Here is a 27,749-nt window from a genome sequence, read left to right as displayed (position 1 = left end):
AAACTGCATGTCACCTCTCACGCTGTGTTGTGTTAAAAGTATGCCAACAGGCACCGAAAACAACCCCAGCAAAATGAGGCAGCAGTTTGGTTAATTTGCGTTGGAAGCAGAACAAAGAATTGTGGTTTATGGTGCAGCCTTCTGTTTTTCAGCCTCATTTTTACTAGAGATCATCAACTGCCCACAATCATACAGCAACTCAAATTTTGGACTGGCCAAATCTCCAATTCTTATTTCAACAAGGAAATTAAAATAATTTTCACTTTTACTCCATCTGGACACTCCATTGATATTTTCAGCCCTCGAAAGTTAATGCATTAACTGAAAGACCGTTTATACTGAAAAGCAAATTATTTTCCAAAGCTCATAAAATCCGGCTCCCCCCAATCCAGCGGTGCCCTGTCAGGGACTGCGGTTTTAACCACGGTTGTTTTATACACAGATATTTCAAGAATGGAGAAACAAAGTATATACACTGCGTGACTTAACAGCACAATCCACAGGACAACAGAGAGCTTATTAAGGGACAAAAGATCAATTAAAAATAGCAGATGAACCTAAACAGCATTGGTGTAACTACTGGATTTGGTCTACTACTGCTTCAGTCGCAGCACGGTGCCCTGCAATACCGGTCTGCCAATAAAAAAAACTAACCCACAAACAAAACCTGGGATGAATTCAGCTTAAAAAGTAAATTTAATCTCTTCTCATGGATCCGATTTGTACTTTGGGATAATCTCTTGGTGACGGCCAAATGAAACCATCAGCGCAGGAGAAGGGGACGGATGAGAAGACACCGTGTACTGCCCAGGTCCTCCCCGGAGGGTGGTTTCCTGCTCTCCAAAGAGCCTCCCCATAACAGAGCTTCCCGAGCCCCCCATCCAACACACTGCGGCTTAAATACTGCTGGAAAACATATGCGGTGTATCGGGAAGAGCAGAGACTGCAATACTGTAAATCTATCAACAGACCCCAGAAACGACATGACAGATCTGGAACGATGATGTATGAAGTGGTGGGAAAGTGGTCAATAGTAAAATGCCTTGTGAAACATTAGTGTTCTCACCGAGGAAAGATTAAGGCTGATGAGGCAGAAATTACATTTCCTTATGTAGGTGGCAACATATGGGAGTTGTCAAAACACATGCTCCTGCAGATGCACATGTCCCAGAGCAACACTGCCTCTCACATTCTGGGACTTGGCCTGGCTACAAGAGAACTTGCATATTAACTGCCGTAACCTTAAAAATGATGTTGCAGCAGAGTGCGCGGGGTCTCTCAGGGTGCCTTCAGAGAGCCAGCTGACAGCTTCTCCGCAGTGGAGGGAAGCCTGTGTTTCACGGCAGCAGCACAAGCGGTCAGCCGGGGAGCGGTACCGCTGCTGGGGCTGACGCAGAGGCGAGGGCAGCGAGGCGGTGGTGGGGAGAAGGGTGTTCCTCACTTCCACCTTCTGGCGTGGCACACACGAGAACCTCTCCTCTTCCAGCACGTGGCACAGAGCAGGGCTTTGTCCTGCTGCTGGTGGCAGGGACTGTCCTGCACCTCCACACCCCGAGGTCTCCAAGGGGGTGTACTGGGGAGGGACAGTCCCGTGGGGCTCTTCTCCATGCCCTGAGCGGGCAGCACAGCAGACGAGCTGCTGTCCTCTTCCCTCTGTCCACCCCCTGTGAGTGGCCGCCTGTTTTGTTGGAGAGAGCTCCATGCCGGGTATCTCACAGCCCCTCCAGCTGACAGGGAGCTCGGAGCTCCCGCAGCCACACACCTTCGCATGGCTGACGCCAGGCTGCTTCCTCGGACAGACGGACAGACAGCATGGCAAGGGGGTCTTCTGGAAAAGAGGACTCTGACGCACTGCACGGGAGGGGCTCTCTCAGGCTAGAGAAGCAGAAGCAGTGCTGCTTCCAAATTAGAGAAGTAAACGTGACATATCATGTACATAACTTCTCCTGGCTCCTTCCTCCTGCTGTCCTGTCGCCTCTTACCTCTGTCCCTCTGGACACGGACACAGAGCTCACCTGCTGCTAGCACGTTCCTCACTGAGCATCCAGAGTGACTGAAGGTCTTGCCTCCAGTCTCCAAGACCCTGAAATTATCCAAGCCCCCAAAAAGTATCAAAGCATCAACCTGAGTGGTAACTCTGCTCCTTGCACCCAACCATGATGTTCACCGACCACGCTTCAAGCTGCGAGATGAAGTCCCACAGGAGCAAAGAGCCACTTCCATTCCTGCTGCACTCTATCGGTGGTGCAGACCAACGCCACCACTTCCCATTGGGACACCAGGGACAAAACACCACAGCCTGGCCCCGTGCAGGCTGGCGTTCACATACAATGACTTTGACTACTGCAAATCAAAAGACACAGGTGAAGAGTAAGGAGAACCTCTATCTGGATGCTGGTAAGGCACTTTCTGTACAAAGAGCAACTCAGAAAAACATTCAGCACAGAACATTCCTCTTGGTCTGTCCTCAGAAGACTTAAACTTGATGACCTGGAGATTAATCTTCTGCATATAACATAAATCCAAGTATAGCAGCAGGAGGCACACGCGTGTCACACCAATCAAAACGGCTCAACCCAATCAGTTCAGGAAAGGATTACTGCAGTGGAATGAAAAAAAAATTGTTTTAAAAGCTAAATAAGCTAACCAGTACCTTAAAAATATTCAGAGATTTGAACGTGTCCCCCACGTTTCTAAAAATTAAATGCAAGATTAGCAATGTGAAGTCAATATATTCTACCTCAGCTTGAATGCCGATTCATGCCTTTCCTACAAGGTACGGATTGGTAAAAGCAGGAACAAAAAATAGATGCTACAGCTGATTAAAACCTCAGCTAAACAAATTGTCTACAGGAAAATGCATTAGCCCGAGAGATGCAAGAGCAGCAGGACACTCAAATGAAATTGGATTCTTTAGATCATACGTCTAAAACATTAGAAATTCCCTTGATTATCAGTAAAATTTAGTATGATAGGGATACTCTAGGCATAGAAAAACAATCACAATTCTGACACCTGAAATGACAGTCTGTGCTGTGGAGAAACTAGACAGGTTCGAAAGGAAATAGAAAACAAGCATAAAAGGCCCCGTGGGATTAGTATAAAGATTAAAATAAGAAAACAGTCATCTTTTAGGTATGTTATAGCTAATATATTTATGCAGATTGCCAACGTTTGTTTCCAGGTATTAATAAAAGAAGGAAAAAACATATTAGAGCGGTAAAAGATAAAAGCATTGCTAGGAATAATGGGATGACATGCAGAATAAAAGTGTAGGCTACTAGAAGAAGCTTCTAGACCACAATATTTACACTAAATACAAATAGCCCGTCAAGCAGCTGAAGCTCTGACACTAAGGACAAGTTATTCCAGACCCGTAGGAATGCTCATCCCTGTACTCCACAGCTGAGCGGGTTACCAGAAGAGGAAAGTGTGCGCCTTTTGGGCAGGATCTGTGCCGGATGAGGAGCTCCTCTCGCCCTGCAGACAGCGAGCACAGAGCATGCCGAGTGCATCGTCCGACTGTCGTTTGGCTTGCTTTGCGCAAAAGAATGCTCAATAGCAAACAGACGATCATTGGGTATATGCAAAATACAATTAAACATGGGCTAGACAGTCAAAAATACGATAAATAAATGTTATTATGCTAAATCCTTCAATGTTTATTCTGCTCATGTATTCTGTAAACTAAAGGAACTCCTCATTAGTCAGGATTCACAGACTTTGGGTTGAGGGGAAGGAAGACCTCATTAGTGGCATGGCTAAAGAAATAACCCTGAGTTACTTCATAGTTTGTCAACTCTTTTATTTATACTATATCTATACATCCTATTGAACATAAATACCAAGCTGTAAAGAAGGTTAGGGGATAATTTTGGGATCTTGAAAGGATGACTAAAAATGATTAAAAATAAAACGGTCTTAAAATGAAAATAGGATCTTGTTCCTATGACACCTGTGGCAATTTTTCAATACAGAAATTATCTCATGAAAAATACATTTGTAATAATTCTTGAACAGGAATGGGTGCATTAGGTACCTATTACTCATACGTGTTCATGCCTTCTTTTGGTCTGTGCTGACGACTCCTTACCAAGACCTTACCAAAGTGAATGCCATTTCCAGTAGCACAAAAGACATACGAATATTATTGATGAAAACCTTAAAACTGCATAAAGATTGGTTCCAGTTTGGGGTACCCTGCTGGAGAATGAGAAGGGTCTCAATACGCACAATTTTCTGACTTTACTCAAAGCGAAGTCACTGGGAGCTCCGCAGCGCATCAGAATCAAACTCAACCACAAATACACACTACCACAAACACCTCTGAAATTTGAGGAGTCCGAAACTTAACCCATGGTGAATCTCCATTTTTTTCATTGTGGCAGTAAGCCAAAAAAACCCTAAAACCAAGTAACCCCCCCCCCCCCCCAACTATATTCTTCAGCTGTCCAACACGGCTAGTTGAATACCTTTGTCACAAGGGTTGACAACATGAATTAATCAAAACTAACACTTGCACCCAGTGGTCTTCCATCCGCACGCTGCAGCAAAGGCTTCTCTTCCCTATGCCCCCTTATATCACACTTACACTTATTAAGCACTAAGAAGTTTTTAATCGCGGTTACTCCTTTCAGTTGAGTCATTACTAGAATACTCGATTGCCTTCCTGAAATGATTAACAGTAGTGACCTTTTCAGAATTTGGAAGAATCTTTTCTGCATGCTAAGTAATACCACAATGGCTTAATTTGAACTGTAGGACAAAACCAATCTACCTAAATAATCTCTGTCAACAATTAATTTAACATTAAGAAAGTCAAATAAAAATGCGTAGTCAGTAGCAGTTCTGTTTTTAATTCATTTGCCCTTTTTAATATCCTGCTCAAGGCAAGAATTATTGGTGACAAAACCAGTCACAGTTATCACATCAATTTAACTTCAGTGCACGAAGCCAAACTCACTTCAGCTGCAAGAAGCTGCAGAGATCAATTTTTCAACATCACAAATTCTCACCATTACAGCTTCGTGGTTCCTAGATGCTAAGAGACTCAGTAAGCCCTGGGAAAGACCCGATCACCATAAAAAAACCCCACACGTCTCTATTGCCTCTTATAAATAAACAAATAAATAAATAAAATCGTACCCCAAAACCACAATTGTAGCAGCACCTACCAACAAAAAAGTTACTTGAAGGAGATATCTGCCACAAGAAAAGGCCAACTGAAGAGTACTGAACAGCTCTGAAACTTTTTAAGTGATCATTCCTATTTCTTTTCACTCAGACAAAATTACCTATAATTTTTGTGAACAGTTCTCCCTTATAGTAAGCATATCTGCTCAATTGTTACACGCTACAGGACTCCCAACCCAGGGCCTTTATGTCAAATGGGGGATAGCGGGTAATTGCCTACACTGGGGTCACACCGAAATGAAAAATAAGAAGTTATTTCCAATTGCAACCTACTGCTGTTTTTAGAGATTTTTGTATTACTTTAAACCCCAAATGCTTTCCAAATGTGTCTACTCGGAAAGGTGAGAACGCACTGTTCTGTAAGTCGTCGAAATTCTTCATTTGGCTTTGAAATCCAAAATTTAAATTTCTGAAAATGTAGATCAAGAGATCCAGGATGAAAATAGGACAGTTGCGGCTCTCAAAAGCGTTTGTATTAATGTCTGCTGTTCTCAGTGTGGGCAAAGTATTCTTGAACATTAACATCTCTGCTTTAATTCTTGTCCCTATTTGAGATTTACTTTTATCTCTCCTGTCTCTTTTTAACCTTTATCTGTGGTAATTGTTCTTCTTAAGTCTTGTTAATTAAGACTGCAAGCTCATCAGGGAAACATCCTCCCCTTTGTTTTCCAGCTCCTTATCACACCTGGCAGGAGTACAGCATCAAAAATACATCAGATACTGGGTTCAACAAAACCATTTCACAGAATTACGGAGTATAGCCATGAAGGTCCTCAAGTCCACCTGTGCGCTTTTATCAAAATGCTTCTGCTCGTTTAACTTAGTGTTTTATTAATATAATAGGCTTACTGCTTCTGGTGACAGATTTTGATATCGGCCATTGAAAAAAATCTACCAGAATTACATCATTCCCTCTTTCAGCCAAGAGCTGATGCCCTTCGAAGGTTCCCAGGCTCACCACGGCGTCCCCTCCCAGCACACCGCCTTCCCAGCTCGCTCGTTCTTCAGCTAAATGCTCTTTATTTATAGTCTTCCTCTAAGGCCCTGAAAGTTGGCTTTTAGTCTATATGACAGGGTTCATAAATTAATGACCCTGAATTATCTATTAGATATTTAACCAAATGCTCTACCAAAACCCACAGTTGCTGTAAATCCAACAAAAATACATTATAGATTCTGGTTTTCTCTATATAGACTCAATACTACCTTTTTTTTTTTTTTCCCAAAAAATTCCTTAAGGCATCATTAGCTTTTACCTTAAGTGATACCACGATAAAAGGCAGATCTGTTTCAGTTTCTGATCTTCCCTTTCCTTGAACCATTAATATAAGTGAAAGCAAAAATGTAACTCAGCTTGTTATCTTTGCAAAATCAAATACATTAGACAGGGTATTATTTGCCTCAGGCAATGCCATTTCAAGTTTGTATCACTACTACCCAGGACCATTCAGTTTACAAAGAAAAAAAATGTGGATTTGACAATGACTGCTGCCGCTCATTTACAACGCGCAATTGCTCTTTCACCAAGAAATTGGTTTCCACCCCCGTACATTTGAATGAAAAAAACCTGTGGTGTTGATTACATAGGAAATATTTTCCCCAAAGTCTTGAAATAATTTGAGTTTATTTCTCTTTACCTTCATAACACATTACCAAGAGAAATCAGAAATTAACCAGGACCTTTCTTATGAGAGCCATTTTATCTTTAACAACTCAGAAATTAGATTTTTAACAATGAAATACAGTGGTTGTTTGGATGAGAATCACTAAAAAAAAAACCCAAACCCCAACTAAATAACTAAATGCCTGGGACTTAAACCGCCAGGTTGATTGCTCCAGTTGTCACCAGCTTCGGGGGTGAGTTGCTCACCCCTTGACTGCGTTTTCGAATGTCCAGTCACATCTTGGAGACAACTTCAAAACTTAATGTTATCCTGGTTTTGCAAAATTTGACCGATATGACCGATAAATTGCATCACTTGAAGATCTGTGGCTATTTGCCTTATATTATCGTGCACACAACTTTAAATCAATTTTTAAAACATCATTTTTGAGCTTGCTTCCATACTTCTTATTTACACAGTGAATAACGTGACCCTCCATACTCTGCTTGACTGTCTCCCACCACGTTCTCCTGTTTCATCTTCCATCCCTTCAGCGCAGAAGAAAGGCCACCATTTCTCAGTTTTTATGTTCTTTTCGAGATTTACCCAACCAGTGAGAATAAGTGAAATAACAGAAAGACTGAGTAAAAAGCTTGATCTGATATTTGAGACTGAATGACGAGAGGTCCAGTGACAGAGGTGACGGTGAGCGAGGGAGTGATCTAAATCAGGACGGACAGGAGGACTCTGACACAGAAATGCAATTCTCACCGCACGCCACAGGGAGAATTTGTAATTTCTCCCACATCCATTATTATGATCTTAAATCATCATATTTTCCAATTTTACTTTGTGAATTAACATCAACTTAAGTCCTTTTAATTCATTCTGAACTATTTTAACCAACCATTAAAACCAAACGCATCTCTCAAGTCCACCTTGAGGCTATTTTGACCGAGTACACTACAAAGGGAGCGCGCTGTCAAATATTGTTAGTGGTTAATATTATGTCAATCCTAAACAATACAAATACGCTCTGAAGACAATAAAACAACCTATTGGAAAATATTTCTATCCTACAGAGCAGAGTCCTGATATTTTTTACTTCTCCTTCTGTCGAAGTCCTACTTCACAGAATCTGAGCAACTGAAATTCCGACGCAAAGTACACAGACTACTCTCAAAAAACCTTCAACGCTTTCCAAGCACAGCTGAAGAAGATTCACATTCAGTTCACAAGGAGCTGACCAACTGAAAGCACTTACAACTTGTTACAAAATTTTTTTTTTCATTGTAAAATAACAACTGACAAGTACAAGCCAAACGGCAATAATTGTCTGCGGCGGGCACGCAGCGTATCGCAGCCGTGAATGCATCCAGCAACGCAAGAGCTTCTTTCTGGGCTACGCTATAAAAATAGCAAAGCCTGACATTTAAAGATTGTTTCTTCCCCCTTACGGAGGCAGGCTTCAAGTAGAGTAGTGCAGATTTTCATCAATCCCTTCTTGAAAACAGGGCAAAGCCTTAGGTCTTGGTGATTTAGGAAGGTGTTTTTGTTGTAGGCAGAAAGCGTGAGAAGACATCCTTATGTCTATGGAGATGACTGCTTAACGCTTCTGTAAGCTAGAAGAAAAGGCAGCAGCTGACTATAGGTCCTAGACTTACACACATCGCCAAATATTGTACTCCAGAGAAGCCCATTTCAAGATCGTCATGGCACAAAGCGTGGGCTTCTCAGTACACCAACTTCTCTTTCAATGTGCGTCTTCCAGTGTCACCTTCTCCATCCTGTACCGTCCTCTCTCTTTTGTTCCTTCTTTGCCATTATGCCAATGTAATCACCTGTGTCTCGTTATCAATATCACGGTGAAGAGACCTCTTGAGACAGTATCACAGAATCCCAGACTGGTGGAGGTTGGAAGGGCCCTCCGGAGCTCCCCCAGTGCCACCCCCCACCAGAGCAGGGGCACCTCCAGCAGTGGCACAGGACACGTCCAGGCGGGTTTGGAATGGCTCCAGAGGGGGAGACTCCCCCCCTCTCTGGGCAGCTGTGCCAGTGCTCTGCCACCCCCACAGGAGAGAAGTCCCTCCTCGGGCTGAGATGGAACTTCCTGTGCTCCAGTTTGTGCCCGTTCCCTCTTGTCCTGTCACTGGGCACCACTGGAACAAGACCGTTCCCATGCCCCGGCACCCTCCCTTGAAGGACTGATAAGCGTTGACAAGATCCCTCCTCAGTCTTCTCCAGACTGAACAGCCCCACGGCCCTCAGCCTCTCCTCAGCAGAGAGATGCTCCAGTCCCCTCAGCATCTCCGTAGCCCTTTGCTGGACCGTCTCCAGTAGGGAGAACAGGTCCTAGTAGGATTGTTCCTCATACATTCTTCTCAACTTTTAAGGATATCTGTTTTGCATATATCAGTTAAATGACAAAAGTTCTTCGGGGGTTTACTGGGGCCTGAGCTATAAGTTGTTTTGGGGTTTTTTTTTGTGGTAAGGACATCATTTATAATTTGTTACCAGCTGCCTTGAGAGCAGAAATAAATAAATAATGCCCTGGAAGCTATGATTCAGAAACAAGCAACGTTTGCAGCTTCCATCAATTCCATCTGGAACCGAAGGAGCTCAGTATCAAATAAAACGGGCCGCCTTGTACTAATGTATGAATACGCTGACCTCTTGATGAGTACGTTTACTGAACGTATACACTGGTTTAATCTAACAGCCAACTGTTGGAAAAGTCAGCAGCGAGCCCAACCCTGGCTGGAGGCAGCCCAGTCTACACACACTGGAGGGACAACGCAAGAGCCAGTTGTTTTCCTGCTCCACCTCCGACCTCCAGCAGCTCAACAGAATAGTTTGCTAAGGGGGTCCAGTCTGACAATACAAACCTTGACTAGATTTAAAAGGACACGCTCCCTAAGGGGGAAGAGAGAGCTTTGGAAAACAGACCAATACTCAGATCTCAGAAGTTAAGGACAGCTGCGGCTCACCATCGGTAATTTATAGTGATCATAGTTAAAAGACATATAATTACTACTTGATTTGAAAACTTTCCTACTTAAGTCAACCACTAAGGAAATACTTAAATACAGAACGCTATCCAGTTACTCGGATAACCATGAGCAAACCCCAGTTCACCTCCGGAGTGCTGCAGTCCACCTATACAACGCGATAACACAAAGCTCTCTGCTTCCAACTGGAAAGCGCACGTTTCCCAGCCACAATACTCTGTGATCCCACATCCCTCCCTCCCAAAACCAGAACTTGGGCAACCGGGATAAGGACAGAGCCAAACACATGATCGCAGAGCAAATTACCACAGTAGTGGCAACCGGGGAAGGCAGTGCGGTTGGAGAGGCACAGCATCCGGGGAGCCCCAGCCCGCTCCGACAGCTGGGACACAGCGAAGCCGTCGCTCCCATAGACGCTGCATACCATAAAGGATGCACAATACGGCTGCTTGGAGCTCTGGAGTTGTGACAGCCCTCCGGAAATCAAGCCCTTGTATACACTGTGAAAGTGCTCATGATTGTAATACCTACGGAAAGTGAGTCTCCTAAGGACTACCTGCTGCATCCGGTTTTTATACAAACATTCTGAATTCCTACCCATTTAACTTGCTGGAGAGGGGGCGGAACAAGATAAAATGGGCTGAGAACCTCTTAAATGAGCGCTCGCGTGATAACGTACAGGAACGAGATCCTCAGGAGATCGCACACTTGTCTATGAACCCCTACAGCGGGACTCCCAGTCACAGCCATTAACAGAAACCATGCAAATCTCCCACTGAGTGCCATGCCATTTATCCATCAGCAGAGAGGTGTCTCCATCTGTGGTGCAGAAGAACAGCTTGATTTTATGACAGAGGAAGCACTGCTCTAACTCAGTCTCTCCATATTGATGGTCATTTCGCTGCTATTTCTGTTTCTGCGAAAGCTGCAGCATGAACAGTCTTTGGTGGAAATAGGAACACATTCCAGGTTGTGAGGTAAGGGAATCCCATAGAAACGTGTGTGCCCAGATGAGTAAAATCTACTCATCTCAGGTTATCTGGTGCTGCAGGAAGAGATGCCAATAGAGATGGAGATATCTACATCAGAGAAATTACGTATTACCCACTCTGTGCTTTTAGCATATTCATAGGAAAACACAGGTATTATAAAATACATCTATACGATATTGGGCAGAGAAGGAACTCCAAATGCTGGACAATGTGCCTGGGGAGAGCTACAGCACTGAGCCACCAGGAGCAGATGCTTGTCCAAGGCTCTCCAGCATAGCTTCTCAACAACATGGGCCTGTGCATCTTAAGCAAATACTTCTGCCAGAGTACACTACCTGAGCCTCTTAAAAGCAAATGCTATTGCTATAAAAATTCACGGAAACTTGATTTTTCAGGATAAAATTCTAGTTTTTGAAGATAAGTTAGGGCTAGGAACAGAAGTGTCTCACACTGTGAGCATTGCTTTTTTTCCCAGAAGTTTTACAATGTTGTATGAATAGCATCAGGACCTGGACTTATTTTACTTTCTTAGCTAGGTAAATAGTCCTCACATTGCTTTCTGCAACATCTGAACAGTAGTAGTCGGCATGTATGTTTGTAAGTCTTGGGGAAACACATATTCAAATCTCTTAAGGATCGTTTAATAAAATTTTGAAAGCTGGCACTGAAGTCTAACTGAAAAGTCGATGGCTGTATTACAAGCCGCCTTGAGGCTGGCAGTGTATTCATTAGGTGTTCACAACCGCTTCCAGATGCGGAGACCCTGGAGGGATTAAGTGTGTAGGTTCTAACATCAGGTCCTCTCCTGAGAGGAACAGACAAAACTTCCTCTGAAGCCTGACTCCGAAGGGAGTTTCAGAGGTGATGGTCAAGATGTGGAAGGCTGAGAAGAACTCTGGCTCTGGTCTTCAAGGACTTATGTCTTCCAACGGCATTGGTCTTTAATTCCAGCAGCCAGCTCTCAGAGCTGTAACTGCCTAAGGACAGCCTGACATGCTACTGACAATCAGCAACTGCATCAATTAGAACCGATGCAGAGTCATCCCAAAACTGTTTCCCCCAGGATTAGTGTGCTGTTCAGCTCTTCTTCCTCTCCCATTCTCTTCTTTGCTCAGCTCTGTGTTCCTTGTCAACCTCTTCTTGGGTTTCCATGCGTCATATTTGATTTTTTTTTTTCCATGCTTTCCCCATCCCCCGCAGAAAATATACAAAATAAAATAATCCATAGATAAGCCAAGAGGATTGCTTATCTAAGCAATACAGGATAGGATGCTTTAATATTTTCATTTTGGTAACTCTCTCCCCCCCCCCCCCCCCCCCTCTTGTCTTGTCTGCTTAAAAAAGAGAAATATTGCAGTGCCTAACACCCGTCAAACAGAACTTCAGTCACTACTGGACAATTAGGTCTATGATAAACATTCACTTTAACCAACAATACATAATTTGACTTGGTATACCATTCTAAGGAACGGAGATCTGGAAATACCCTCGAACCTACAAGGACTGGATGCCTTCCGAACGTTGCCGACTTCCCTTAGACCTCACTTCTGTGCCATGAGCTCCAGAATGCACTGGGCTCAGTACAGGTTCTGACCTTCTAATTATCTTAGTAATAATGAATCCAATAAAATGGAAGAGCTAATTTTGCATTATTGCTATGAAAGAAAACTTTCCCTCTAACCTAATGAAGTTGTCCATCATTATGCAATTATTACCTGCATACGTACATACGTACAATGTCAGCGGGGTTCATTAAAGCTTTTTGAAATGAAGTAGCAGCATAAAATGTTTCTAATTTTCAGATGGCTCTTCATATACTGAAAAGGCAACAAGCAACTTCATTTACAAACTATATTCTGCATATTTTAAGAATGAACAGTAAGTACTATGATACTGTGGTAAAACCTACACGCTAGTATCACAAAGGAGGTAATTTCTTAAACATTTTTGTTGTATCTGCCCTTTGTCAACCTGTATCAGTGTAAAAGCTGTGCCTGAGCTGAGAGAAAAATCAATTGATGTCTGTTTTCTTTTTTCCTGACGAAATGAGATTAATGTCTCCTTAGGTTTCCTTTCAGGAGGTCGGCTTTCAGACGGTACAACGTGCTTACTTTTCCATGCCAGCACCTAGACAGCTAGCTATGGCAGATATCGATAAAACAGGAATCCAAGAAGTTACTGTACCAAGGCAAATATGCAACACAGTGGAAATTATTCGGTACGTCCATATGTAGGAATCTACCTGCAGTACGTTTTTATTCAGAACAAGACTCCTTTTCTGAGGTCAGCATCAGGATGCATCGTACGCTGTACACAACTGCACAATGAGAAATCATCATCCTAGCAAGAACTCAACTCCGTGATGTTGGACACATGCAGCTATTGGAAGTGCAACAAAAACTCTTTCTCCACATGAGTACAGATTGATCCAGGGCAAATTGATAAAATGGTTCCCATTTCATTCCATTAACTGCCGTGCAGATGTTTTGCCCTCACAGCATTTAAATCTGTGCAGAAAGCTGCAATAAATTGCTCTAGCATGATAAAATGCAACTCGCTGGCTTAGGAAAAAAAAAAAAAAAAAAAAAAGCAGAAGGTCCTTAAACAACGTTACATTGAACATCTAAAGGCAAATTCAGTCCTAGTGAGTACAGGCACCCTAATTCTACCCATAAAAGCTCTCCTTTTCCAGTCCAAACAAGTTCTAGACAGTAGCAAAGTAGGCAGCTTCCTAATGTAGCAGATTATTATGGCAACAAAAAAATAAAATCAAATCCCTGTCCCCAGAGCTTCCTCTGCCAACGGCCGCAAAGCCAGCTGGCGGCTGCTGCGGCAGAGAGGGAAGCTGCTGAGATAAAGAGGCTGGTGGACACGTCTGGCAGCAGGGTCGGTCACTCCCCTTGTCTCGCTCTGGCCATCCATCTCAACTCTACCATTCGCGCTAAGGCCCCACCTCTAAAGCCACAGAAGTCTCTCTGCGCCACCAGGAAGTTCTGAAACAATTCTTTTCCCCACTCTGATGTTGTTTGTAAAGTCAAAAAATACCTCAAGCTGTCCATTTTGGGTCCCTCAGCACTGCCCCCTCCTCCCATCTGTATCTCTTTCCTCCCCCCTCAACTCATTTAATGACCGACTTGAACCTACGTACTTCTTGTCAGCCTTCTTACTCCAAGTTCTTCTCACATTTATGTCAATTGATTTTATTGGAAAGAGTCAAAACTCAAAGCAATCTGCATCAAACATGATTCTCATTTACGTGCATGATCCTAACCACGTGGAAAATGTGAATATACTATAGTGTACCGCACCATGAGGAAGTTCTATGTTCATCAGGAGGTACTAGTAGATCAATCAAGTGTTTTGTTCAACACAAAAAATATGTTTTTTTTTTTTACCATAAGAAGAAAATAAATCAGCTAATATATTGCTGTTTCTCTAGAGCGTTATTCTTACTTTATTTAATATCTGCTCTGTCCCTCAGCAATACCTATCTGCAGTGTTGATAGAACAAAAGAAATTTGAGAAACTTAAAAACTGAATATTAAGTTTTCTTCCAGTGCTTCCCAGTGGTAGAGCTTTATCTGAAAGAAGAGATTGAATCTGTGCATGTATTTCTTGGAAAATAAAACCATATTTCATATTCATATTTTTTTCTATGGGTAGCTATGGCAATATTTTACCCCAAGACATGACCAGTTGCTATTGCACCAGTCATCTGCTGTTACTTTACTGTTATATGTTTGTGTGTCGCTATTTCAGTACATTTCACAAATGCCTATTATTTATTATCGCTTATAGCCTTATGGTGTGCTGAGACAGGAACTCACACATGTCGAACAATGCCGCCGATTGATTCAAAAAGCACCGTGTTTTCTGCCAGACCAGACAGTATAGCAGAAAAGGCAAGAAGTGATTTGTAAGGTCTAACGAACAACTTGGATCCAAACACTCATCCAAGGCAACACCTCCCAAAACTCGGTAAAAGTCACAGCATCCCATGAGCAGAGTTAGGTCTGTTACTTACATTCTGTGTATCATACCCATTCAGGCAGTCCAATAGGAAATTGAGAGCAACTGTAATTTTCATGTTGTAACTTCCCAAATCTGCCCTCTTCTTTCTACTTCTCCAGATCTACGTTTGTGAATCTGCCCATCATAGAATCAGCAGAGCATTTTCTGTGGCACTGCTTTAATTCACCTCTGCCAAGAACATCGTCCGCATTTTAACCTGAACTGATTTTTGACGGTTGCAGAATGCCCACACTATCATCATTATGGAAGAACCTACAAACCCGACTTGGCAAACTACCCCCAAACTCGTACCACGGGACAGAGAAACACGGTGTCATTGTGGAACCCACGTGATGTTCTCCCAAGGTAATGCCAGGTAATGCAAGAAAAACAGGGAGAACATTGAGGAGAGCTAGCTGTGGTTATTCAGGAACAAAAAAGCTGAAAAAGATTAAATAAAACAAAATAATGAAGGACCGGTGGATGCATACATCTGCAGCGAAGCTAATCTACGCCGCATAAATTATCTGGCAGACACATTCGTGGTTTATCAGTCTGTCTTGGCAACCAACGCAAGCACGTAAGAAGCAAACTGTACCTCCTGGAAACGTACAGCGCAAATCTGTAGATGCTATTGCAATGGCGAGTTTCACTCATCGACACAGCTTTCAACAAAGCTAAATTCAACAGTAAAGCTTCCTTATGAAACCATTTTGGCACAGAAAACATTAACTTCATAGTTAAGCCTGTGTATGAGAGTTGGAGGCCGTGGATTCTCTAGGCAGGTCTCAGCCACCACAGTAAGACATGAAGTCTCTCTGAATCTATACTCCTCACAGATTAGCACACTGTAAACATTAAAAACTTACTGGAAGGTCTTACAAGTTCCAGAAATAGTGTTTATTTCTCTGAGAAGGGAACCACTATCTTTCTCTCCTCCCTCACCCCCCCAAGACATGGCCAAATCTATCAAATTCAAATTATCATTAATATAATAATCTGTTGTACTTTGCTTGAACCGTTACTAGCTGGTGAGTATTATAACACCATGTTTTGCCACGTCAGTGGCTGGGGGGTGAAAGAAGTTTCTCCTTGCTGCCCTCCACGGTCGTAGACAGGGTTTAGAGGCAAGATACAGCATGAGAACAGATGTAAAGATTACCCAGCTGGTTCCCTGTTTGTTGTGTGTGCCTGTTTCTGTTGTCTGAAGAAGTCTTCCCTACTCACCTTCATGTCCTTTTGGAATCCTTCCTGCCACTTGCTGCCAGCGCTCAGGAACTCTCCTCGGGACAGATGGGAGAACATATTTGAGGGCTACCTTCTGGTTTTTCCCCATCCTTTTCCCTACTCACTTCAGTTAGTTTCTCCTAAGAGTTTCAGTAGATAACTGAGCAACACGGTGTGTCCGATACCGGGCCCAGTTTGAAAGAGAAACTCCAGAAAGCAAGAGAGTCATCCTATTTGGCTTGAAAGGCTCGAAATCACATCAACAGTGCGAAACACAAACAGACCAGCTCATGGAAATAAAGACAAGCGTGTTATTCAACACTGGAACTATGGAAATGCATCCTGCTATATATATAGCAGAGTTGAAATGGGTCCAAAAGCGTATCATATGGTACTTTCAGGGAGCGATGTGAGAGACGCTAGCTTTGTCTCAAAAGCAAAAGGCAACTCCTCTAGCCCAAGTATGGCCAGGAGGGCTCCGATGAGGGGCCCTGGCGCACGGGGTGCCAGCACCGGACAGAGGCCGCCACCGCAGTGGGACGCGGTAGGGCTTGGTGCTGAAAGGGACTCCAACAGGGATGAGGTCCCACCAGGAGCTCCACTCCACCACAGAGTTCTGTCCTACAACTTGTACACACCACCATAACATGACCCAGTGACTGAAGAAATTCATGGACCTTAGAAATTTCTGTTATCCTTAACAATTTCAAGTCTACAGACTGTCTCCAAAAACCTGAATTTTCTGAAACACTATTCCAAATGCGGGTTGCCACTAGGTAAGTCTTTCTTATTTGGTTCTAGAAGCACAATGATCAGAAAGCAAAACAAAACGTGACACAACTTGATAGCTTCAATTTGCCTACAGTACTTTCTGCAGCTCCGAGTAACTAAACCAGACTGTTGTTATTCACCAGGCGTGGAAAAGACCCAACTGCTACCCTCTGACTGGACTGTGCCTCACTATTTAACTTATTAAATTCCACCACTGAAAACTATTAGGTAAGGAAAACAGATCACGTTTTCAAAAAATTACGGCTAGCATATGATTTAGATTTTACATTGCATTTTAAAAAGCAAATGTGTGTCTGTATTTCAATTGCACCGATGGATAACCAAAAGAAAAAACTGAGCCAAACTTCATAGCATACCATTTATACCTTTCCAAAGGCTGAGGGCCGTGGGGCTTTTTAGTCTGGAGAGGAGAAGGCTGAGGGGGGATCTCATCAACGCTTATCAGTCCTTCAAGGGAGGGGGCCGGGGGATGGGAACAGTCTTGTTCCAGCGGTGCCCAGTGACAGGACAAGAGGGAACGGGCACAAACTGGAGCACAGGAAGTTCCATCTCAGCCTGAGGAGGGACTTCTCTCCTGTGGGGGCGGCAGAGCACTGGCACAGCTGCCCAGAGAGGGGGGAGTCTCCCCCTCTGGAGCCATTCCAAACCCGCCTGGAGGTGTCCTGTGCCACTGCTGGAGGTGCCCCTGCTCTGGCGGGGGGTGGCACTGGGGGAGCTCCGGAGGGCCTTTCCAACCCCCACCAGTCTGGGATTCTGGGATTTACATTCTGTACTGTATTTTCTTTAAACTAGATAACAACTATAAAGAAAAAACAGGCTTAAACCCACTAAATTGATGCAAGCTAAATGTGAATTAATTTGGGAAAAAAAACACTAAAGACTTAGTTAAGAAAGGACAATAAACATCACATTCTAGAAATCATTAAAAAGCGAGTGCTCATCACACAGCACAGCCAACAACTGTCTATCCATGAAGAATCTGGGTAAGCGATCTAGCTTGTACAAATATTATTGAAGAACTATTTGTAATATTCAAGATAAATATTTAAATAAAATTGTATTATAAACAGCAGCCTGCACTAATATTTATGGTTTTTAGAAGACATTCGGGATCTTGCAAGACATTGCTGAGGAGGACCTTGCTTTGGGTCTAACCCCAACGATACTAACCGAAGTACTTGATCAAAAATAAGATAGCAGACCTGTAGAAAATAAAAGCTCCTTTTAAAACTCTCACTTTGAAAGCCCTCGGGCTAAGGCCAGGGCGAGGGAGAACAGACCGTGAGCGGTGGAGACGGAACGTGCTGTTTCTGCGATACCCCTGGCTCATACAAGAAAGCGCTGTGGACCAAGTGGATCTCCCCGTCTTCCAGAGATGCTGTCCTCTCGCCAGTGACTGCAGAAGAAACTCTGCAATAAGGATGCACTGCATATTCAAAAATTAGATGGCTACTAACAGGCATCAAAGTCATGTCCGCTACTGCCTGCTTTTTTCCTCACCAAAGCCCCAAAATGCAACCCATAGAAAAGGAACTATCAGAAAGGAAGAAATAGGATAAGGGCTTTTAGGATCTCCAGGACAAAAGTGATAGATGCAGGAAAAGAAGAATGAGACTTGTGGATTCTGCTGGAAGAAAAAGACCGAAGGCTTAAGAGTTTTCGTACTCTTATTTTATATAAATGAGGCATCTGAAGACTGGACACAGCACCAGGAGCCATGGCAAACTGTTTAAGGGGTTGGGAGCGGGAAGGGATCAGCTTGACAGGTGTTTGAAGGCAACTGTGTCGATGTGCTGGTCGTGTACTGCCCTGAGAACTGGAGCCCGAGAAAAAGAAAGATTTGCAGCAGAGAAGCATTTGGGTCGTGGCCTTATTTCATCACATAGGACGTAGTTTAGTGGTGCTTTTGGCAGTGTTAAGTTGCTGGTTGGACTCGAGGATCTTAAAGGTCCCTTCCAACCTAGATGATGCGATGCAAAAAAAGAAAGAAATTTTGTTTTCCTTTTTCTTTTTGGATAAGATCTGATGCCTGGATATTGGAGAAGACTGGTGATGACAGATTTCATCAGCATAATCAGGAGAAAGAAGTTGAAATGTATTCAGTTATAAAAGGAAAATGCCTAGAAAAGGCAATTAGTTAAAAAGTAAAAGAGAAGAACAAGGGAAGACAGAAAATTGAAAATAAGGGGCACGGGAAAGCGAGTAGAAGATTCATCAAGTAACAACATTAGCAATGATGATAAAGGTGGCGAAAGATCATAATTTATAATACCATAACCCCCAAACTGAGGAATTTTACTGTTTCTATTCTGTTCTATTTATGAGGCTATGAAAGTTATAGATTACATGATATCTGACAGCACGAGTTAATTTCCCTGCTTAGTATTGCTGTGCAGTTGGTATTTCCTGTACGTTTACTCCCAAGGTAATTCCTTTGCTACCCAGACGCTACCTCCCAGCTCAACACAAAAAAGCACCTTACGTAAGTGGCATTTTTGCTTAGCCCAGGTGATGATGTTTTCATGCACTGCACAACAAATTTACACCTAATAAGCAAATTCAGTTACATGGCTGAAAGTACACCACCTACAAACACACATGCAACAGCTCTACAGACATTCTAATGAAATGTTGTACCACGCTCAAATAGTTTAAATTCCCTCCTGTTTTGTAACATGCTAAGGCAAACTGAAAATATGTCTGGATTTGCTATATGTTTTGACTGCGTTAAACATGTACTCGCACCCATACATTCTGGAAACCTGTCCTTGCGAGGGTGATCTTCTTCCTTTCTGCAACAGTCTACTTCTTATCTAAGGTTAAAACACTTATGTGCAGTTCGTAACCACCTGATATTCAAAACTTTAAAAAAAGGGAAGGGGTATGAAACCCTTCCATCATTCCATTAAAACATGAAGGTAGAGTAATCCCAGCCCCTTTACAAATTGATTCAAGCAGAGATTATTAGTTACATCTATAAATATGTGTGTTTGCACATATATATTGATAATTTTTTTCACCAGACAATACAGATACCCTGTGTCGAGTCTGACCACATTCTGTTCTACTAATCCCCAGCAGCACCGTCTTCCCACAGTACGCATTTCTCCAAACATGCTCCTGGGGGGAAGACGAGCAGCACCCCACTGTTCCAGTGCTGAGAGATACGACAGATGCTCATGGGAATTAATGTGTATAAACCTAAACACTGCTGACTGCAACCAATTAAAATGCTAGAGGAAGCTAAAGAACACACTGCAACCGTTACAGCATGTAACCAGTTTGGGTGGTTGTTATTACTGCTTGGATTAAAAAAAAAAAAAAAAAGGGGCAGAAAGTCCGCATGATTCTAGAATTCTAATTCGAATTGAATGCTGCTACGCTCCAAATGCATTTCAGACATGTGTTTAAAAAATATTAAAAAGTCAGTTATCCCAGTTCTACTCAGTACAATTCCCTGGTATCAAAGTTCCCAGTTTTTCCTCTTATTTTTCTTACTGTTTAACAGCACTAAACAACTGTAAGAGCTACTAATCCCCTCTAAGCAAGTAATTAGTAATTCATTTCAGAAGTAAATACAGCTCTGAAGTATTCCAGTGTGACTCGAATCAACCATTTTAAAATAATGTTCTATTTTTTAAAAGCAGCAGACAAGGATGGGCATTTCAGATACCCCAAAACAAGTGGCTCACGCAGCCACAGCTGGGATAGCCTCATCTGCTCTCCTCGGATTCCGTCTAGGGAAGAGGAAGGTAATGGATATGGGTATGTGTCAGCAAGGTTCAATAAATACTCACATTACTGGAAGTTTTCTGGTTTAATTCCCACAGTTAACTAGTGCATACTTCTAGAGACTTTTGGAATTTAAAAGGTGGACCGTACACGAGCCATATAGTGTAAATTTAGAAAAATCAACTCATAGATTTTCCTGGATTACATATTTGGATTACTGTTTATGGCATGGGTTAACCAGGATAACCGACAGTCAGAGGCAGCTCACAATCAACTGTAATGGCATGCAAATTGACTATTCGGGGTTAGTAATTTGAAGGGAGGGAAAAGACGACTCTTAGCTGGAGTTTCCTTGAAGAAAAAGGCTGAAAGAAGGGACATTTCTAGCCAGCAAAAACTGTTTAAAAGCCCCTCACAGTGAAGTTAAAGCCCTTTCCAGCATTTAACTCCAAGAGTACCCAGCCCAAATTGCCCGGTCTGTGCTGTACTGTCATCTGCAGTCGGAGCTGACAGGGGCAAATTAAAAAACCATGCCTTGAAGGTCCTGAAACGAATTCATGTGTTCTACAAACAACAACATAACGCCTGGGAAAGTTACCGGCTGCTGCCTTTGTTCGACAGAGATTAACCATGGCACACATGAATAATGGGCTGGATTTATGCTGGAGAACAGAAGCTGAATGACAACTGTCGAGGCACTGCATTATACATACTTTGGCTGCCTTCTGCTCTATTCATTTAACACTTGCAGGGAGTACCGTGAATGAATCTCAGCTCATTTTGCCCTGTTAAAACCACAGCTACGCGCACTGTTTTGTAAACCCGCACTGATACCCAGCAGATCTTACCATGTATGTGCCACCGTAAAGCGACGACGCTGGCGGATGCTTTTATTGACGAGCAACTTTCTGAAAAAGCACGGAGAGTTCCTCGGTGAACTGCGAGGAGAAATTTTTGGAGACGTAGGTCTGTTCCCAGACAGCTTGGGAAGCTCGAGCTCTAAATGCATTTGTTCTTTGAAAGTCCTTATGTAAATCTCTGACTCTGGAGTAGCAAGTTCCCTAGAAGAATCTTTTGCTGTCATAGCTTAGACGTTATGCGAGCTCTCACCATTCAGAAAACGTAACAAAAACACATCACGCAGGCATCGCCGCAGATTAAAAACGCTGATAAATCGGCAGAGCTTACCCCGCTCATTCACAAGGCTGGGCTCCAAATGGAAAGGCTGCCTGAAGCAACAGCAGCATAAATCGAAGGACGATAAGCCAGGGCTGTCAGAAAACCCTTTATCAGCCCAGCTCTCCCTCTGAAAATGCGCCAAAGTGTTTCTGTGTCAGCAGCCTCCGTGCGGATGCAGCTTGCCTGCCAGCCACACACCGACGCGCGCCGGAGCCATTCAGCCCCGCACACCAGCTCATGAAAAATTCATAACAGCCGGCTCCCGATCAATCCCTTTCCTATAGCGTTTTGGCTTCGCAGACTTCCCAGAAAAACGCTGGATTTTTCAGTGTGCGCTAATAAAATCAAGGAATTCCCTAGTCTGTCGCAAGCCGAGTAACCCGATTCATTCAGGCCCAGTATGTTTAATAAAAAGGTCTTCATTCAGAATTAGTTTTACCCATACTGCAGTAGCTCCACCCATGACATGCTTATTGGCTCGATATTATTTTGACAACTGGACTCTGTTCAGCTCTGTCTTGTGTTATGAGCGCGTCGGATTCTCATGCAATTTTAACGAGCCGTCTAACACCATGACATTGTTCCTGGGCATCGCCGGGCGCACCCCGGGCACAGCCGGAGCGACCCCCGGGACGGCAGCAGCGCTGGCTCTGATAGAGACGTGCGCAGCGCTCGGGGTGGGCCGGGAAGAAAAGGTCTAGTAGGGGGAATAAAAAAAAAAAAGAAAAAAAGAAAAAAATACAGCAAGGAATAATACTGTGCAAGAACAAAGCACACAAAAATGCACACTCCACAGATGAAGCTGAACACCGCGGAAGCGGCCTGCTTTGCTGTTCTGGGATCTACATATGGTCAAAGGGCAAAATCACTGCCAGACGCTGGAGAAGGTAGCGCAGGGTGAGCAAACAGAGGGAAACACTGAAGGGCGGGGGACTTGGCACCTCCCTGCAAAGACAGCGTAAATTAATTCCAATTCATTTAAGCAAGGTATGTAATTTAGAAAAACAAAAACCCCAAGATTTGTTCTGGACATAAACAACCTCTACACTTGCAAGGCTAAAACAAAAAATAATCTAGGGAAGGAAATTAAAGACAAGCTTCGATGCTGACAGTAAGAATATAATAAATGCTATAGGGAGTGGCAGAGCATCTGGTCAAAAGTAGGCGACCCTTAAATGTAAACACAATAATTCTTTGTAAAGAAGGAGGAGAAAGGAAACAGTATATCCAGGCAGCCTGTGGTGAAAATGCTCTGATCCGTGTGCAAGAGGTTGAGTGTACAGTGTAGGCATCAGTTACACAACAAATCCCCGCCAGTGCCTATCCATTCCGGTGTTCTTTTCACTCACATATCCCAAAACACTTCACAAAAAATCATTAGCATGCCTTTGTCAGCATCAAGCAAAAGGCTTGTTATAGAGAGCTTCCCTACAGCAGAGACTAGAGAGGGCTTACCAGACATTCTACCTGACCTGCTGCTATGTTCTTCACCATTCGCATTTATTTGGTTTTTTGGGGGGTTTGCTTTGTTGGTTTGTTTTTGGTTTGGTTTGTTTTTTTGTTTTTTTTTTTTTTGTTTTTTTTTTTTTAAAGTTTTTAAGTAGAAAGACCTACCTGAGCCTAACCTAAGGATACTGCAAATCACAGTGTTATCTGATACTGAGAGGTTCACGCGGTAGCAGAACAGGAACATTTAATGCTTTAGGAATTATGACGTCTTAGACTGTGATCTGTTATTCTACATCTCGGCTGTACTGACAGGCAGTGAAAGACAAAGGGAAGCTTGAGAGCTTTGCTGAATGACAAACAAAATCCACACAAATGCTTAGAATCCGGAATTCCAAATGAAAAAAAGAACTTTCCAACTCACGAGGGAAGCAAAATGGAATACTGGAGGGGGTCTGTGAGAATACAGCTGATACTAGAGAAACAGTATTTCCACACCTTTTCATAAAGCTATTGAAATTGCAAGGAGAATAGAGGGAAACCCACTTTCAAAAGCACTCTGCGATAAAACACACTGTACAATGGTACGCTCCTCATAGTGAGTACGTCCTTTCCTTACCTGAATTCAGAGATGTTCCAGCAGCAGCGTCCGTTAAGGGAGGGCTTCTTATTATTTGGACATTCATAAATTAGTAATGAGATGTCAGTCCCACAGCCTGTAGAAGCAACTGTGGTAAGCTGTGCAAAGGCTGCTGATGGAGCAAAGAAATGCAAGAAAGGCTGAGCTAATAAGATGGAAAAAGGAGACTGTGGGGAGAAGGAAGCCTCCACTCTCCCTTGTGGAAGCTTAAAGAATGAAAAGACAAAGTGCCACACGCTGCTTTGGGTAGCCAGAATGCAGGTGCTTCTCCAAGCTGAGGTGGAGGACGCTCATTACTTGGTACACAACCTCAGAGGATTTTGACCATTAGCTCAGGTCATTTCTTCTGTTAAATATCTCCCAGATCTTGGAGCTAACGGTTACCTGGATAAGGCTGTAGAGCAGCTCTCTTTCTGTTTCAGCTATCATCCTTCACGCTGCCATCTTCTGATGTTGCACACACAGAGGACTGGGCAGCCAAAGTCTGTATAGTCTTTACTGATTTGTAGGATTGGAATTCTGTCAAACCATGCTGCTTTACTCCATGATAAGCCAAGAAGAGATGAGAAGAAGAACATCTCAAGAGACTTGAGCTAACTGGCGTGAAAGCTTGGTATCAGAGTGAACTTGGCAATAATTCTGAAAAATGAATTTTGCCATATTTGCTGAGGTTACTGTCAGCAACAGGAGGCAAAGTCAGACAGAACACCCAGGGGGACAGAACACCCGGAGAGATCACCAGGCACAAGGACCAGTTTACTCAAGTCCCCCTAATATACAAACAAAAATGGTCAATAGGCATCTGGCTCTTTCCTGAACTTGTTATGTCCCAGTAACACAGTGTAATGTAATTTGTCTATCATTACAGATTGTTGTGTTCAATAGGATCGGTGATCCAAAAGTAACAAGTCATTTCAGCTCATCAGACAAGCGGCCAGTAACGCAAAGGAAGAGTTGAGGACAGGGAAAAGATGACTAAAGAAAAGGGCCTGGTAGCGCTGGCATGAAACCACTTGGAAGAACAAGGACAATTAAGGCAATTTTCAAAAGTTTAAGTACCCTTAGGTGAGTTTTCATGCAAGCTTCCTAGCTTACCAAAGCACCTAGGACTGCAGGAGGTTTTAATATATTTTAATATATTTTATTAGAATAACCGATATAGGTGGAAAACAGTATTTTCAAGCATGCAATTCCCCATCAAAGGCTGATCTTCATTGTGTCGAGAGCAATTGCTAAGCAACAAGAATACATACTTTTTCTTTACAGTAGCCCTATTATTTACCTGCTTCTAAGCCGTAATTGCCAGGAGAAAATAAAATACCAGGGAAGAGGCAACTGTGAAATGTCCTACACGCTTCAGTAGGAAAGGAAGAGTGGGTAGTCGACTTTTAACGGCACTTTCAGGCAGTGGCAGAGTAATTGGATAATTCTTCCATACAGCACATTCTGTAGAAGCACATTTAGATAAAAACAGTTAGGAAGCTCCCCTCTGTGACTTAGGTCATTGTTCCATCCATACACATTAGCAAGGCATCCCAAAAAGATAATGCTAACCTGACAGCAAATTAATTAGAAAAATTATTTCAAGGGACTGTGATTTGCTGGTACTACTTTTACTTCTTTTTCAAAGGAAGGAAACCTAGGGGAAACATATTTTTAATCAAGTACGGAGTCTCCTTTTCAGAAATCCTGGCTTTTAGTGCTTTGTCTTTAAAAGCAAAAATAAAGACCTTTTTCAAGTTTTCAAACAATTACAAAGTTAAGGCTATTACTTATGCCAATCATTATAAAACGTAACCCACAAATCCTCCCCGCATCTTTTTAACTGTTGCTCAAGCAATTTTCTATCTAAATGCAAACATGTAATATGTGCTCCTGAAGCAATGAAGAGAGACTGCTCCTTTGTACTTGGTAGGCCTGGAAGGACTTTGATGGTCCCTCATACATGTCCGTGTTTGCTTGGTTTAAATCAGGCACCTGTGCAAACACGGGTTTGTAAAGGTCACTCGGAGGAGATGGCCACCTCCAGAGCCTTTATTAATAGTTGAGGATGCACAAGGGAAGGACTTCATCTGAGCCTTAGAAGCCAGTATCTTTCATTTACACTATAATTTTGAACACATTTGATGGAAAAAAGCCCTATCGGGCCAGCAACATTACGGAATCTCACAGCACTGTCGCTACTTTAAATTTGGACTTCTGCCAAATATATTGGGTAGAAGATGGGTTGGAAGAAGATCTACGATGGACTTCCAGGGGAGAAACTCTAGAAGCCAATTAGCCCAGAAAGAGAGGAAAGGACAATACAATCCTGAGTAGGAGATAGTGAAATCATTGTCCCCCCTCTAACAGGTCAGCTAAATCACATTTCCATTATAAAAGAAAAGGGTTGATGAGAGTAGGAGTGATCATGCAGGACACCAGGAATTAGAATTGGGTCATGGAAGCAAGTGCTGAGTTTAGAGGAACAGAGCAGTTGAGGAACATCTGTGTTTGTGAGAGGACAGAAGAACAAGATTTTGAGGAAAAGGGGAAAAGTAAACCAAGGTAAGGGAGAAACAAAAGCTATAAAATTACAATGTTCTTTCGGACTAAACCGATAAAGACATCTGAGTAGAGAAAAGCAGAGGCAATGAGAAGGTAGAAGAGAGAGTGAAGAATATGGGAATAGTCACTTGCACTGGAAAATAACTCAGTTAAAAGACTACAGTAGAGGAGGGAATAAATTTGCAGTGGAAATGTCACAGGACTGACATGGATGTGATGTTCAGTTCGAGGCCTAAGGCAGAAGATGTAATTGCGGAGATGAGCCAGCACTGGGAATACATAAGAGCAACCCAGGCGATGGGAGTCAGGCGAAGATGCGAGGGGGAGGTAAATGAATCAAACAGAAGAGAATGTCTAGGAGGAAACTCAGAGCAAGACAAAAAAATATATCAATGAACTGGAAGCTGTAGAAGGGTAAGTGGCCAGGAAAACAGGCACCAAGTAATAGTGCTTCCATGGGAAAACAGAAGTCACTGTGGACGAAAATGTAAGGATAAGGAACAACCGCCAAGGCTTTAAGTCAGAGCAATGGCTGGTGAGAGCTAGAAAGGTGACAGTGATGTGACAAGAAGAGCTGGATGCAGCATTGCTAAAACCTGGAAAAGATTCCAAGAAAATATATTTTAAAAAAAGCTGTAGAGCCAGTGTTACACATAAGGATGTCTTTGTGGTGGAGTTAGCTCTCTAGACACAAACAGACATGGAGAAAAAGGGAAAAGAAGGGTGAAGAGTATAAGCTGCAGAGACTGACATGAGAAGAAAAGATAAAATGTGTCCTAAATGCCTTCTTTATATCCTTTCTATCACAACCAAGAGGCACACTATGCCCATTCCACAACCGAGTGCTGCTGATTATATTAGAGGCAGAATCAGTATTAGTTCATTCTACCCCATCCTAGTCCCAATTTTACCTTTGGCTCCCTCAGAGTAGCAGCAAATCTGACGATAGGTACATGTCTAAGTAGAGGCTATGACTGACATTTTAAAAAATACCATACCAAATTATGATGCTTTCAAATAGTTTTAGCCTGAATAATAAGAATTCACCGTTCTAATTTGATACACATTTGATCAGCCACATCTTCCTACAACGCAGTAAAGGAAAGCCGCAACACAGGACCGTGATCATACTTCCAAAACAGGCAGTACTAACCTAGTGCTAAACAATAATATAATAATAACAGCAGAGAAATATTATCTGGAAGCTGTGAAGAGATGCCGATGTAGTAAACTTCATCAACCCTCCCTTAATAACGTCTTCTTTAATACAAGGCTGAGCAAAGCTCGAGGCAGGAAAGTCTCTCTGGCTCAGAAGTGGGAGGCTTTTTGGTGTTCAGTTTCTATCTTTTTAAGTAGAAAACAAAAGATGTCTGCCTTT

The 27,749-nt window shown here is 42.8% G+C and overlaps 1 protein-coding gene across 3 annotated transcripts in view; it reads right to left on the bottom strand.

Annotated features, from left to right (window-relative positions):
* Positions 1-27,749, bottom strand: part of PDE4B (phosphodiesterase 4B) — a gene marked incomplete at its 5' end in the record, with an annotated part of 202,857 nt that overhangs the window by 158,084 nt on the left and 17,024 nt on the right. The window contains one exon of one of the 3 annotated variants that reach the window (XM_082483222.1): positions 21,408-21,643. The exons of the other annotated variants lie outside the window; for them this stretch is intronic. Within the exon in view, the coding sequence (XP_082339348.1) occupies positions 21,408-21,643 (236 nt within the window). Of the gene's footprint in view, positions 1-21,407; positions 21,644-27,749 lie in introns of those variants that run through there. 3 annotated transcript variants of the gene reach the window in all.

This window comes from Vanellus vanellus (assembly GCF_965231255.1).
Source record: "Vanellus vanellus genome assembly, chromosome: 5".
In the NCBI taxonomy this organism is placed as follows: Eukaryota; Metazoa; Chordata; class Aves; order Charadriiformes; family Charadriidae; genus Vanellus; species Vanellus vanellus.
Note: the sequence above shows the minus strand (reverse complement) of the source record. Positions and strands in the feature narration are given on the sequence as shown.